Here is a 13,429-nt window from a genome sequence, read left to right as displayed (position 1 = left end):
ATATGCTTTAAATATCTCCAGTTTACTGTATGCCAATTATAGTTCAATAAGGTGTTTGAAAAAACCCCAACAACCTGTGGAATCTTCCTATTATCTCTAGGAAACTCCAATTTTGTGTTAAATAGACTTTTTTTTTCTTTTCTCCAATCTCTGACAAAGAAATGGAAAAGAAAGTGCTTTACTAAGAAATGGCTGTCACAGGTATAGAAATTCTTGGCTTTGTACTTTCCCTTGTGAGGGACCTGGAACAGAATTCTTGCCCCCATCCCAAACCCTCAGCCTTTTCATTACCATTGGAGGTAAAACAAAAATAAAACAAAACAAAGTCAAAGGACATAAAACAAGTGTCAGTGAAACTCAAAACTGGGAAAGAAATGATTACACTTGCATTTTACCTTTTGTTTTTGCAAGCACAGGTGACCCTATTGGATATTGTGGTAAAGAATGAAAACCTGTTATGAAGCCTTTCAATCACATTTGGTAATTTATGTCAGGAACATTCTGTTACAGAAAAGCTTCCAGAAGTAAGGACGTTAAAATCCAGAATAATGTGTCAGCTCATGTCAGGCAAAACATTGACAACACAGCCCAAAATTGGACACAATTTGATTAGGAATTCAAAACCTGCTTCAATCTCACGGAAGCCTTGGAAGATACAATAGGGTTTGATTCTTAGCTTTAGGTAAAGTTCATACTAAACATGAGGGTTTATATCTATTGCACTTTGGGGACTGTGCTAATTCATGTTTGGATGGGCCTGAGATAACAGGAAAGGCGGAGTCTTAGAAGGTCCTTTGTGGCAAATGACTATGGAAGGAAACTTCCTCCAAAGTTGTAAATTGTTCATTTCCATTCTACTGTGTGGCAGACGCCAGTATTTTTTTTTCTTTAAAATTTTTTTAAGGTTTTAAGCAAATTTTGAGTTTTGACTACTTAGCTTATAAGTGGTAGAAGAGGGAACTCAAAACTATGAGATGCCAAAGCTCTTGCTCTTTCTGATACTCAATATGAGGTAGAGAAGTTTTCTGGGAGGCCTACCGTCAACCCTGCCCCACGTCCTCCCCGCCCTACGTCCTCCCCGGTGTCTGCTCTAACTTGTACTTGCATCAACTCGCTGCTGGTTCGCAGCTGGAGAGCACAGACTGCACCTGCTCCGAAGGCCAGGGAGCCCGGCCTCATCCGGCGCTCAGCCTCCGCTGCTTGTGCACGGACACGAGGACCCACCAGGGGTCACTGCAGCCTCAGAACTATTGTGCCCGCCAGTCCTGGACACGGCCCGTCGCGCTGAGGGCGTGGGACTGGGAGCGCCGAACGCCAGGGTCCGAGCAGAACTGCTCCCGGCCTTCCTGGAGCCAGCCTCCGGTCTCCCCGGGAAACGGACACGGCAAGCAGGGCCAGGGCTCGGGACAGCCAGGCGGCCAGGGTGCAGCGCACGGCTTCCCGTGCGGACCTGCTCGCACCTCGCCGTTCGTCCACCTCCGCTCCGCCTTCCGCCCTTAGCCGGGACCCCGCCCGGAAGGGGCGCCCGTTCCCGGCCTCTGGGCCCCCGCTCCGCTCCGGGGCTTTCTGCTGACGACGGGGCCCAGCCTAGCTGCACCTGGGCTGCTCCCGCCCGGGGCGCCGCCCCTCGCGCCGCCTAGAGAACTTTCCCGGGAGCCGCCGCGGCCTGCACGCCCAGGGCACACCCCCATCCGCCCGCCGGCGCATTCCCAGCTTGGGCTCCCGCTTCTCCGCCGGCCCGCGCGCCCGCAAGCCCTCTGACTCCCCGCTTCTCAGAATCTCCCGGAGGAGCAGCACTCCGCTGCCACAGCAAGGCGTTCTCGGAGAGCGAGCTTGAACTTGGCCACACACAGCCCCCCATGATGAGTTCGAGGGCCCCCAGACGGGAGCCGCGCCCAGCCAAGAGCTGACTTGCCCTCGCCAGTGTTGGTAAGGAGCCCGCTGCCCTTGCCGACACTCTCGGGCTTCTGGGTGCCCGCGGGATGGGGTGGCGGAGGTAGCTGACTGACGACCCTCGCCACTGGCTCTGCAGTGGGACTGGGACGTCGTGGGTACCCCTGACACAAAGGAACAGCAGAGTGTTCCCCAATCGGCTGCGGGGTGGGGTCGGGGCTGGAAGTGGGAGCCCTCCGGGGAATCCGCAGGGAAGGGAGGCCGGGTGTCGCGGCCGCTCTCCGAGCGGGCGCAAGGCGGAGGGGGCTGCACAGCTCCCAGGGGTTTCCTCGCCTGGGGAGGGCCTGGAGCTCGCGTCCCTCCCTTTTCCTGTTTCTTGCCCCCATTGCCAGGCGACTTTTGTCGTCCCCAGGACTGCGGGAGGGGCCGCGGCGCCCCCGCCTTCGGAGGAGCCCGAGCCGCAGGATGCGCGGGGACGCGCCGCCGCCCTCCGCGCTCAGTTCCGCCGGCGCTTCCCCGGCGGCTCTCGGGCGCTGACTCCCCGGGCTTCTCCGCCCTCCTTACCTCCAGCTGGCGCCGGGCGGCTCGTCCGCGTGGCCCTGGACCCCGCCGGGAACCGGCCCTCTCGCCCTGGCCGCCGCGCGGACAATAAATTAATGCCTGGCGCTTGAGGGGAGGGGGCGGCTCGGCGCCTTGGTCGCGGCTTTCTCTCCTGGCTGGAGACGGCCACAGCCGACATGGGCTGCTTCTGCGCTGTTCCGGAAGAATTTTACTGCGAAGTTTTGCTTCTGAATGAATCCAAGTTAACCCTCACCACCCAGCAGCAGGGCATCAAGGTAGGCGCGGGCCGGGGGCGTGTCCCGGGGGGTCGGCAGCCGGGCAGGCTCGGGGGTCCGAGGCTTTGTCTGAGGGCTGTCACGGGTCTCGGCCGGCCACTGCTCTCTGCGAGCTGGGAAGGAGGCGCGGCTGCCCTGCGCTCAGGTAGAGTGTGGACGGGTCCGGGTGGATTCACTTTGAGTCCCTTCACATAAAGGGAAGTAAGTTTCTTGTCTCAAAGGGTAGTCCGCCAATCCACTCTCAGCCGCAGCCCACAGTCCTGCAACTGAGACCAAAACACTTCCCAGCACCAGTTTCCTCCAAAAGCATCTAAGGCCCCCGCAGCTCCAAAGAGGCACAGGATTGAATATACGGGCTGCATACAGTGTTGAAGGCACGATTTCCCTTGGCTTTGTTGAAGGCTTTTTTTCTATTCGTGTCATTGGGGAAGTAACATATAGTTCACTCGCTGAAACACATTTACTGGGTGACTGTGATTGTGTTGCCTGGGTTTGTAGTTGGGTAATGCTACGTTTGGACGGACAATAATTTCCAGTTCTACAAGCCAACTGGTTTTATCCCCACGTTTAAGTAAACATCTCTCAAAGAGACTCGGTAAATAACTTTGCTCCTGTTTGTAGGCCATTAAAATGCAATTACTGCTATTAACCTAGAGAACCTAAACAATCCACTTCCTTAATTTTAATGAGTTCTTATGTTTATGGTTGACAACCTGACGGACGCGCCTGCGCGCTTGTTTTGCTCTTGCTAACAACTAACTACCCAAAGGTGATCCGAATTCCGAACGTTTTGTTTTGTTTCTTTTTCTGCATATTTAAATCGCCGGAGCATTTTAAATAACCTTAGCAGCTAAGTCCAGTGAAGGGCTACCGCTCCTCCTTCCCACTTTTGTCCCCCACCCTCCATCCCCGTGGAGCTGGCGGTCTGAGAATCAAGTTCAAGCTGCAGGTGTCCTAGTCTTGTATGGCATAAGTTAATCTCAATGGCGTAGGCCCTGGGCATTTCCTTGTGTGAATCAGTTTTTACACAGCTTTATTATGTACACTGAAGTAACTGTTCCTGGCCAAAAGCTGAAGCTCTGATGTCACCATTCCTGGTGTACAGAATTCTCATTTCACAGGTGTCAATCTTAAGCAGGAGATGGGGGTAAAAATGATCAGTTAAAGCCACAAGATAAAGTTAACCCTTTCTTCGGGAAATTGTTTAGAACATTGCTTCCAGGAATTATAAAACGCAAAAGTCAATCAGATTCTCATTTGGTGCTTCCCTTCAAGGCCAATAAAAGACTTCTGGAGGGGCGCCTGGGTGGCTCAGATGGTTAAGCGTCTCCCTTTGGCTCCAGTCATGATCCCGGGATTCCGGGATCCTGGGATCGAGCCTGGTGTTGGGCTCCTGGCTCAGCGGGGAGTCTGCTTCTCCCTCTCCCTCTGCCTCTCCCCCTGCTCATGCGCGCTCTCTCTCTCTGTATCTCTCTCTCTGTCTCTGTGTCTCAAATGAATAAATAAAATCTTTAAAAAAAAGACTCCTGGAAAAGTTTGTTTCATATTTTCATATTTTACATTTCCAGCTTTTCTTTATGTTCCCCCTCCCCCCATGAAATCAGGAAAAGAACTTTTCAAAAGGGTATAGCATTCTTTGGTGTACTGTGCAAATAGGCAAAAATCATAAAACATCATAAATTTTTGATAATACATAGATTCTCTTTGGCTTGGGGGAAAGAAACAATTAGAAAAAGATAACGGATGATCTGGTACTAAAACAAAGAAATCTTTCTGAAGTGCAGTCTGGAGTCATCTGGAGTGTGAGCTTCCTATTTAATCATGAAAGCCATACCCCTGTCAGCTGTGGAGCATGTACATTATTCTGTCAAGAGAGCAGCCAAGACTTGGGATCAAATGGAATAATTTTGTCAAAGAAACATGAATAAAAAATCCTGATCCATAATTACTTTTTATAACCTGATGGTGCTTATCTTGTCTTACAAATATGTTGAAAATTGGTGAGTGATTCAAAAGCAGTAGCAACTTTATAATGCTGTTATTTTGGATACATGCCATTTAACTAAACAATAATTTAAGCAGGCTTTTGTTGGAAGTAATCATTTTGCAACAGGCTTGGCCTGTTTCAGTGTCCAAAAAGCATGCCACAATTATTTTGATGACCATATGTGTAACACAGATGTTGTCTGCTGAAGTTAACCACATTATCTGTAACTACCAGGCTACCATTAAGTGCATGTGTTAAGCACCTATCTACTTGTGGTATGTACTAAATTAAACACATGTGTGTTTATAAATGGAATAATGTACGGACAGCATCTCACATGTGGATGGTATTGAGACATTGAATGGATATGTGTATGTTGTTATTCTGTACATATTTGACATTTTCTTTAACTCCTACTTTAGTTCGTAAATAAAATAGTAAACTAAAATGTAAATGAAATAGTCAATAGCTACTGTTATGGTGTTTTCCCCGGGATAGTACACTTGGTAACTTTTATGATCATTAATTAAAGTCAAAGTTAAGCATATGACATCAATTAGCCTATTTTACTCCTGAAATTAAAATAGAAAAATCTTTTTATTTTTCAAAAGTATTTCCTAACATTTTGAGATGACCCTTTTCCATATTCTATCTCAAATGAAATGAAGACAGTTAATTTTGCATTAAAATCATTCACTTATTTCATCCGTTCGTGGAAGGATGGATTTTACTGATTCCTAAGTAGTTACTTAAGAATTTGCTTGTATTACTGTCATAATAATGCACTGTGAGTTTAAAAAATTAATTGTGAATTTAAGTAGAAGAAATGTGAGAGAAACTTGGTAAAACATTTTTTCTGTGTGCCATTTTGAAAAAACACTTTTTGGATTTGTTTAAGTACCAAATTACAAATTGAAGTTAATCGTGAAGTGATTTTCTGCAACTTAGATCAAAGTCTTTCATCGACTAGAAAAAAAATTGATGTGTTTGCTCCCATGGAAAGCATTTCAGCCTTGAGACAATAGTTACACATCTTCTGTGTCAAGATGAATAGCATTTAAGTGGAAAATAATTTTCTGTTTTTAAAGAAATAAAACGCAATGTATTTGTATTCATACTAATGTTATATAGAAATTTGCTTCTTAACTTGCCTTAGAGGTAACCTTACCTTGACAAGTGGGAAGTCTTTCGCATGCGGTTCGCAGTTTGAGCCTTATCTAGGATTTAAGAACCCAAGTTTATATAAACCGAAAGCTGTTGGTTGTGTGTTGACCCCCACAATAGCTTTTAGCTGTTTGTTCTATGCTGCTATCTCTGTTGTTTGTTTAAGTAAGAATTTCTGCTGTGGTTGGTCTTTTGGTTTTTTGAGTAATGTTTGTTCAGGGAAAGTTTTGTTATGTCCTTTGTGGTTCTCTGTGCTGAGGGAGGTAGAGATCTTTCTTTTTTTCTCTGAGAAAGCAAAATTTGACTGTGGCTCAAACTACTTGTGTAAGTTGTCAAATGATTAGCAAAAGATTTTCAGGGGAAAAAATCAGAAGGTTTGATTATAAATATAGGCCTCAAAATGGCTGCTGCAAATATGAACTGGATTAATATTTTCGTTTCAGTGAGGTTTTAGTGCTCTGAGCAGTAATGTAATAAACACTGAGGTGCTTATTTTCCCTTGTTGTATTTGACTAAATTAATGAAACCAATATGACAGCAAGATGGAAATTCCATTAGCTTTCTTAAAAAGGCGTTATTGAGATATACAGTTCACACAATTGAAGTGTGCAATTTACCCATTAACTTCTAAATGAAGTTACTTCCTAATCATCCTGAGGTTTCTGAGGAAATATTGAGTCAGTTTTAATGCTTTGATCAGAAACTTCCTAGTAAACTAGAAAAACAGTCAGAAGGTAGGGACTTAAATTATTTGCATCTCACTTACCAAGAATTGTAATTTTCATTCCATTTGGACTGGTGAAGAAAACATCTAAGAAGACTGGGAACACAGTGACAAGCACCAGTGCTTCATAAGTCATACTAAATATATATGTGGCTACCCGTATCTTTTAATATCAGCCTCATAAGGTATAGAGTCAGGGACCTGTAAACATAGGTTGAAGCAAGAAATCGTACACCAACATGTCTGTCAATGTGAGGTTGGCCGTGGGTCTTGTGTAGTTGGTAAATTAGATGTGACTGGGATAGAAGTCCCCCTCACCAACACTGCATCTTGTTTTCTGAAATTCAAATAGGATTATTTGAAATTCAGTAGTATTATTGTGGCTGTTGAAGATGGACTGCTACATAAATGCTCCTTCAAATATCTTTGTTTTTAAAACGATTCAAAGTATTTCCCAGCTTTATTAAGGTATAATTGACAAATGGAATTAGATTAAATTATACAGCATGGTTGATAGAACCTAAGTTGCAGCAGGCTTCCCACTATCCCTCCATGTGAGGTAATGAACACATCCATCACTTCACACGATTACTTTTTGTTGCTGTTGAGAATACGTGAGTTCTACTCTCTTAGCAAATTTCAGTTCTACAATACAGCCTTATCAAGATCCTCAAACTATAAATGTCCCCTCAATTTTATAAGAAGTTTTTTTTCCTTGAAAAAAATTATTTAAAAATACCATTTATCATTCATGGTTTGAAAGTGATTTAAAAGTAATTTAAGAGAAGCATTGTTGGTTACCTCCAGCAACTAAAGGCTGTCCTTCTCCAAGTGCTTATAATTTTTTTGGTTTTTGGTGCACTACACTTTTTTTTTTTTTTAGCCCTGTTAATATCATTGTTCTTGAATTCTGTAATGTTAAGCTGGAACTGACTTTGAACTGAACTTCAACTAATGCAGAGCTTTGAGGGGCACCTGGCTGGCTCAGTCAGAGGAGCATGTGACTCTTGATCTTGGTGTCATGAGTTCAAGCCCCACATTGGAAGTAGGGCTTACTGGAAAAAAAAATGCAGAGCTCTTTTTGCTTTTGAGCATGGGTGTTGTCTTAATCTATTTGGGCTACTATAACCCATACCATAAACTGGGTGGCTTATAAACAAGAGAAATTTATTTCTCATAGTTCTAGAAGCTGGAAATCTGAGATCAGGGTGCGAGCATGGTCAGGTGAGGGCCCTTTTCTGGGTGAAAAACTTCTTGTATCCTCCCATGGTGGAAGGGGCTATGGAGCTTTTTTGGTCCTCTTTTATGAGAACAATAATCCCAAAGGCACCAACTCCTACTACCTTGGGGGTTAAGGTTCCAACATATGAATTTTAGGGTCACACAAATATTCTGACTATAGCAGGGGATGATAAAGTTAAATCTAAATTATAGAGACAAAAGTCTAGACTCTTCTTTTGATTAGCCACATGGACAGTGGCTTGTTATTTTTATTAAGACACAAAGAAAATGCGATACTCTTCTTTGATGGTTTGTTTCAAGTTGTATCTGAGTAGGACTAAGCAGTTCTTTGTTGTGGGAGGTTTTCCTGTCCATTGGGGGATGACCATATTCCTAGCCTCTACACAGGGGATGCCAGTAGCACTTCTTGCCCAGTCGCGACATCTGAAAATATCCTAGATGTTGCCACTGTCTCTGGCTGGGCAATACCCATAAATTCCCAACTTCATTGTTTGCGTTACAGCCTGCCTGATCTAACCTTGCCTTTAGCAGTTCTGAGGGCCTACTCAGATGACTTGCTCTGCAGGCACACCGAAATGCTCAGTTTCCCAAATGTACCAGACTCGTGTGCCTTTATGCATTGATTCCCGCCGGATACCTTTCCCGAAGTACACACTCATCTGAGCCCATCCCTTAAGACTTGAATCAAGTGTCCTATTTGCCAGGAAGCCTTCAACCCAGGCTGACCAAGCAGTTAAGTGCTAGTCAGGGCTTCCCACACACCCTGTTCCAGCACTTCCTTGTTGCATTGCAAGCATTATTTCTGGACACATGTGTCTCCTTCAGGAGCCTGTGAGACCCTACCTGTGGTTCCCTAGCAGCTAGCGCCGTACGCTTCACCCAGTAGATGCTTATTAACTGTCATTTGAATAGAGGAACGGAAGGAGTGTTCCAGCTGGAACAGGCCACATTGAAAATCTTATGGATAATGAGGTTCTTTTGCCATTTTATTTCTACTAGAAAAGATCCTAGAATAAAGTAAACCTCACTGTGAAGAATCTGTTGCCAAGATACTCTAATTCTTACATTGATAATGGGTGGAAAATGAAATGGCGCAGTGGTCAGAGTGCACGCAGTCTGCCGAAGAGCTGATGAGCTGCTTATTTCAGAAAACACGAAGCACACCCTTTTTGTGTCCTAGAGGTCAGGATTAAGTCTTTCTCTCTCTCTTTATTTTTAAAAAGTGTAACTTTCCCCTTACAGCTTTAGAGTCTTTTGGAAGAAGGGCATGTTTCTAGAATGGATAATAGATCCTCACATAAGAGTTACTTTTTCTTCCTTGTCTCCTATTGTGAGTTGGTTTCACAGGGTGGGTTTACACCATCAGGGATCATCCATGTAATTTTTAATCTTGCCGTACCACCCATTTTACTCTTAAAGCTGCATAAACCTCACCTGACACTGCTCTAAGGCTTAATGGCAGAGAGAGTGTCAATAAGTAAATTTATTGGTTTTTTTTAATGACAAATGATGTTTTTCATTCCTATGCACAGGGTATTTTTCTGCAGGCCAGTTACAAACACAAGTCAGAGACTAGATTTACCATGCCCCTCCAGCTTCTCTGGGATTGACTGCTGTGGCTGAGCTTTGTCTCCAACATTTTAGCTGCAAAGTATAGTTCATACATAACGCTCCTCATCAGCCTGCTTTGGGTTGTGAAGAGTAACTGCCATTTTCTTCTGCATCACAAGACTTGTTTCTAAGTTTCATATATTAAAATTAACCAAGCATCTGTTACTACTTGTTTAGGTATAGCTTAGGCGTGCTAAGGTCAGGAACCAGCCAATTTGGTTTGTGACTCAAAAAGCCTGTGACTAGACTTTGGTGAGTCTCTTCCATTCTAAAAAATGTGGATTACATTCCTGTGCCCTCTGAGCCATGTATGTAGTTCCTGTTTTTTTAAGTGGAACGGCCACTGTTCCTTAATGCTGATTGTTAGCCCATGACTCTGTAACTGAACTCTTTGCTAGGAGATTTCCCAAAGGCTGAGATGGCTCCCCCACTGAAGACGTGAAAGGGCCTGGCAGTGGCTTCCAAATGTGTGAGAAGTTTGTTTTCAAGGATATTGACGTGCCAGGAGGAAGTTAGAATAAGAGAGTTGGTGGCAGGCAAGGAAAAGCAAGAAGTGCTGAGTGCTAGCCCCCATGGACAATAACCAAAAGGGCAGGTGGTGGGGGAGGAATTAGCTGACCGAGACCGATGAGGGAACCAAATGTAGCAACATATTGTTTAGAAATGACACATCTGAGCACATGAGAAAGCATAGTTAATAATGCCAGGGGTTCCCAACTTTGTGGGGATGGTGTCCCAGAAGTTGGGTAGAAAGTACCTTGTTCAGAAGAGAGCTTTTCCATACAGTGACACGAGTAACGGTCAGGTTCCTGAGCTAGCCCACAAAGACCTGTTTGAATTTTAAACCATTCAGGTCCCACCTTGGTCTTCATTCAGAGCTGAGTTTGACAGGCAGTCTTAGAGCCTCTGTCGCCTTAATTGTTACTCAGCAAATTGGTTTTTCTACACCATTCTCACTGTTCCCAACTTAGACCTGGCCCTCATGCGTCACACCTGAACCAGCCTTCTAACCTGGGTGCTGTGTGGTCACCTTCAGCCTCTCCCTTCTCCCCACCCCTGCCCGGTGTTCAAACCCTGCTCTGCCCTGTGACTGGCCAGGTCACTGACTCTTCCCTGGAACTAGTCTCCATTTCCTCATCTGTAAGCTGGGGGGCCTGTAGGATGACTGTAAGAATTTGAGAAAAAAATTTTAGGCACATAGGATCAAAATTTGCTCAATAAATGATAGTTACGTGTGATCTATTATTTGCTAATAAATTTCTTGCTGAATTCTGGTTTGTGATATCTTACCTCCCACTCCCGCTCAAAGTGATGCTGGCTCTCTAAGGGGTGTGGGCAGCCAGTCACTTACCCTCTTTGAGCCTGCTTCCTTATCTGTAAAATTAGGGTGAGGCTCTCCACCTTATTCTGAGGTACTGCATGTGAAACCCATTTTTTCTTATTGAACTGTCTTGGCACCATTATAAAAAATCAGTTGACAACTGGGGCACCTGGGTGGCTCAGTCGGTTAGGCATCTGCCTTCAGCTCAGGTCATGATCCCAGGGTCCTGGGGTTGAGCCCCACATCGGGCTCTCTGCTCGGCAGGGACTCTGCTCCCCCCCTCTCCCGCTGCCCCTCCCCCCCACTTTTACACTCTGTCTCTCAAATAAAATCTTAAAATTGACAATAAATGTGAAGATTAGTTTCTGGATTGTCAATTCTATTCCATTGATCTACATGCCTATTTTTATGTGTCTTATTTATTTTTACTAGTTCCGTGGTAAGGTAGTAGGTGTTTGTCATTTAGCAAAGAAACACTCCCAGTTAACACAAGTTTGTCATGTGATATTTTTGAAAAAAATCCCGTAAACATCCTGGGGGCAGTAAAACATTGTTTTATCCACTGTCAGATCCTCATGAACCTAGAAGGGGGTCAGGCACATGGTGGTGCTCGGTAAGTATTTGTCACATCTGAAGGACTGAGAGAAGGATTGTTTTAGTGAAGTTGCTGCTAATGCTTTTATAGCTTGAAACTTTGGCTGAATATTTAGATTTCCAAAAACTATTCTGTTCAGCCTTTGACTATGGCTGTTTACATTGTGTATAAAGGACTTGCCTTTGATTCTTATATACTCTTTCTGTAAATACTTGGTAGAGGGCTAGGAAAAAGATATTTGCATGTTTTATGGATAATCTTGTTAGTTTTGATAGGTGAAGTTGTAGCATGTTAGATAAGTTAATATTTAAATAGGCATGTGGTTTTTATCTATTCCCTTGAAACATACTGAGATGTTGCTAGAGATTTGTCCCGCGGAAGTGCGCGGCACAATGTTTCCCTCCTAGGAAAATGATGTAGATGGCTATAGGACCACTTCTGAACACTATCCCCCTCCCCAGGGCCTTCCTTTTAACCTTGAACTTGAGGATTCCTGGCAGGATTGCAGGTTCAAGTCTAGGAAGCATCTACGGCTGTATGGAATTGGACTAACACCGTCTATGACTAAGGACAATTGTAGCAAATCTTAGTGGTATTGAAACTGGTATCATGTAAACTTGACAATTTTGTCTGGATTGCACGATTTGAAAGTCGGTAGTATTCAAACCCTTGAGAAACCCCCATAGATATGCAGGCTATGGGCAGTTCCCCCAGTGAAGAAAATCTCAGGTGTCTAGGATCTGGATAATGCCATAGCAGGACAAAATCTTTCATACAAACTCATTTCTACTTGTCATTGCTTTTTCCTACCAGTCACTCATTCTTTTGCCATCTGATTCTCTGCGCCAAACCTGTGTGTGGTCACATGGCCTCACTTAATGCAGCCCCAAGATGCTGCCAGAACATGCGGCAGACACCAGGGGGAGGGTGTCGAAGAGAGGACGTGAATTACAGCAGCCTGGATTTCACTTATAATAGAGTTAGACCTGGCAGGGGCATTCAGAATTGTCTCACCCTGTCCTCTCATTCTGTAGGTGAGGGAACAGGGACCCAGGGGGCCAGAGCCCAACACAGAGTCCTTAGAACCCTATCTCTCGGTTTCCCATCTGGTCATTTTCTCAATGCTCATCCACCCCTGGTTTCTTGGCTGCATGCAAGAGAGGAAGGGCTGGGAGCTGATTATAAAGGAAGAGGTCAGAATTGATTGAAAATCACTTAGGTTTACTGCCAATCCCATCTCCTCCCGAACCCCTCTCTACCCTCCTTCCTCCTCCTTAAATTGAATCTTGATAGGTCTACGATCTTGGCCTGATTTCCTTCTGCAGTCTTGGAATGTGGATTTGTGGTACTCTTTTCAGGTAGGTTATATGAGGGAGAGACCCTTTTGTCTCAAGGAATCTTATTTCTTTTCAGAGTGACACTTACCACGTTGCATTTTTATTTTTTGGCTTTAAAAGAAACGTTATTTATCTAAAAGGTCTGGAATTCTTCCTTGGTCTTTATTTTGTAAAGCTTTTACCCTGAGTTCTTACAGCTCTATTCTGAATATCTCTTCAGGAAAGAAAATTAAAAACTGATTAGTGACCCTTCTTCCTGCCCGAGGGAGGGTGCGAGGGAGGAGAGCAGAAAGGTAAAATTGCTCTTTCGTTGAAAGGTTTCAGATGGGCCAATCATCAGGAGGCTAATAGATCTTTTCCCTTGATAACGATTATTTCATGTGTCTGCAGCTGTTTACAAGGGCACTTGGAGGATGTGCAAATTTTCCAGAATTCATCAGAGATCCAGGACCCCCCCTTTTTTTTTTCCTTTCAGACACTGTTTTTGCATCATGTTCTGGGGCAGTTATTTGAAGATAAATAGATTTTGAGTGTGAGGGTATATGGGGGTCTGGACCACTACCGTGTATCTGTAATTGTTGGTATGGCTTTGTGAACTCAATTCTACAAGAATTTATTCAGAGCTTGTTGTGTACCCAGTAGCGTCCACAATTTGTGGTGGTGAGGATAAAATAGAGGGAGGACTCTTGCCCGTAAGAAGTTTAACTTTGAGGTGGAAA

The 13,429-nt window shown here is 44.5% G+C and overlaps 1 protein-coding gene across 4 annotated transcripts in view; it reads left to right on the top strand.

The window, feature by feature from the left end:
* The first annotated feature begins 1,360 nt into the window (after window positions 1–1,360).
* The window catches only part of EPB41L4A (erythrocyte membrane protein band 4.1 like 4A), a 240,904-nt gene continuing 228,835 nt past the window's right edge, over window positions 1,361–13,429 (top strand). Inside the window, exons 1-2 of one of the 4 annotated variants that reach the window (XM_027606510.2) lie at window positions 1,361–1,929; window positions 2,306–2,729. In XM_027606510.2, the coding sequence (XP_027462311.1) occupies window positions 2,631–2,729 (99 nt within the window). In that variant the 5' untranslated portion in view covers window positions 1,361–1,929; window positions 2,306–2,630. The remainder of the gene's footprint in view (window positions 1,930–2,305; window positions 2,730–13,429) is intronic. The other 3 variants (XM_027606509.2, XM_027606511.2, XM_027606508.2) reach the window with 3 other exon arrangements.

This window comes from Zalophus californianus, chromosome 5, assembly GCF_009762305.2.
Source record: "Zalophus californianus isolate mZalCal1 chromosome 5, mZalCal1.pri.v2, whole genome shotgun sequence".
NCBI lineage: Eukaryota > Metazoa > Chordata > Mammalia > Carnivora > Otariidae > Zalophus > Zalophus californianus.
Note: the sequence above shows the minus strand (reverse complement) of the source record. Positions and strands in the feature narration are given on the sequence as shown.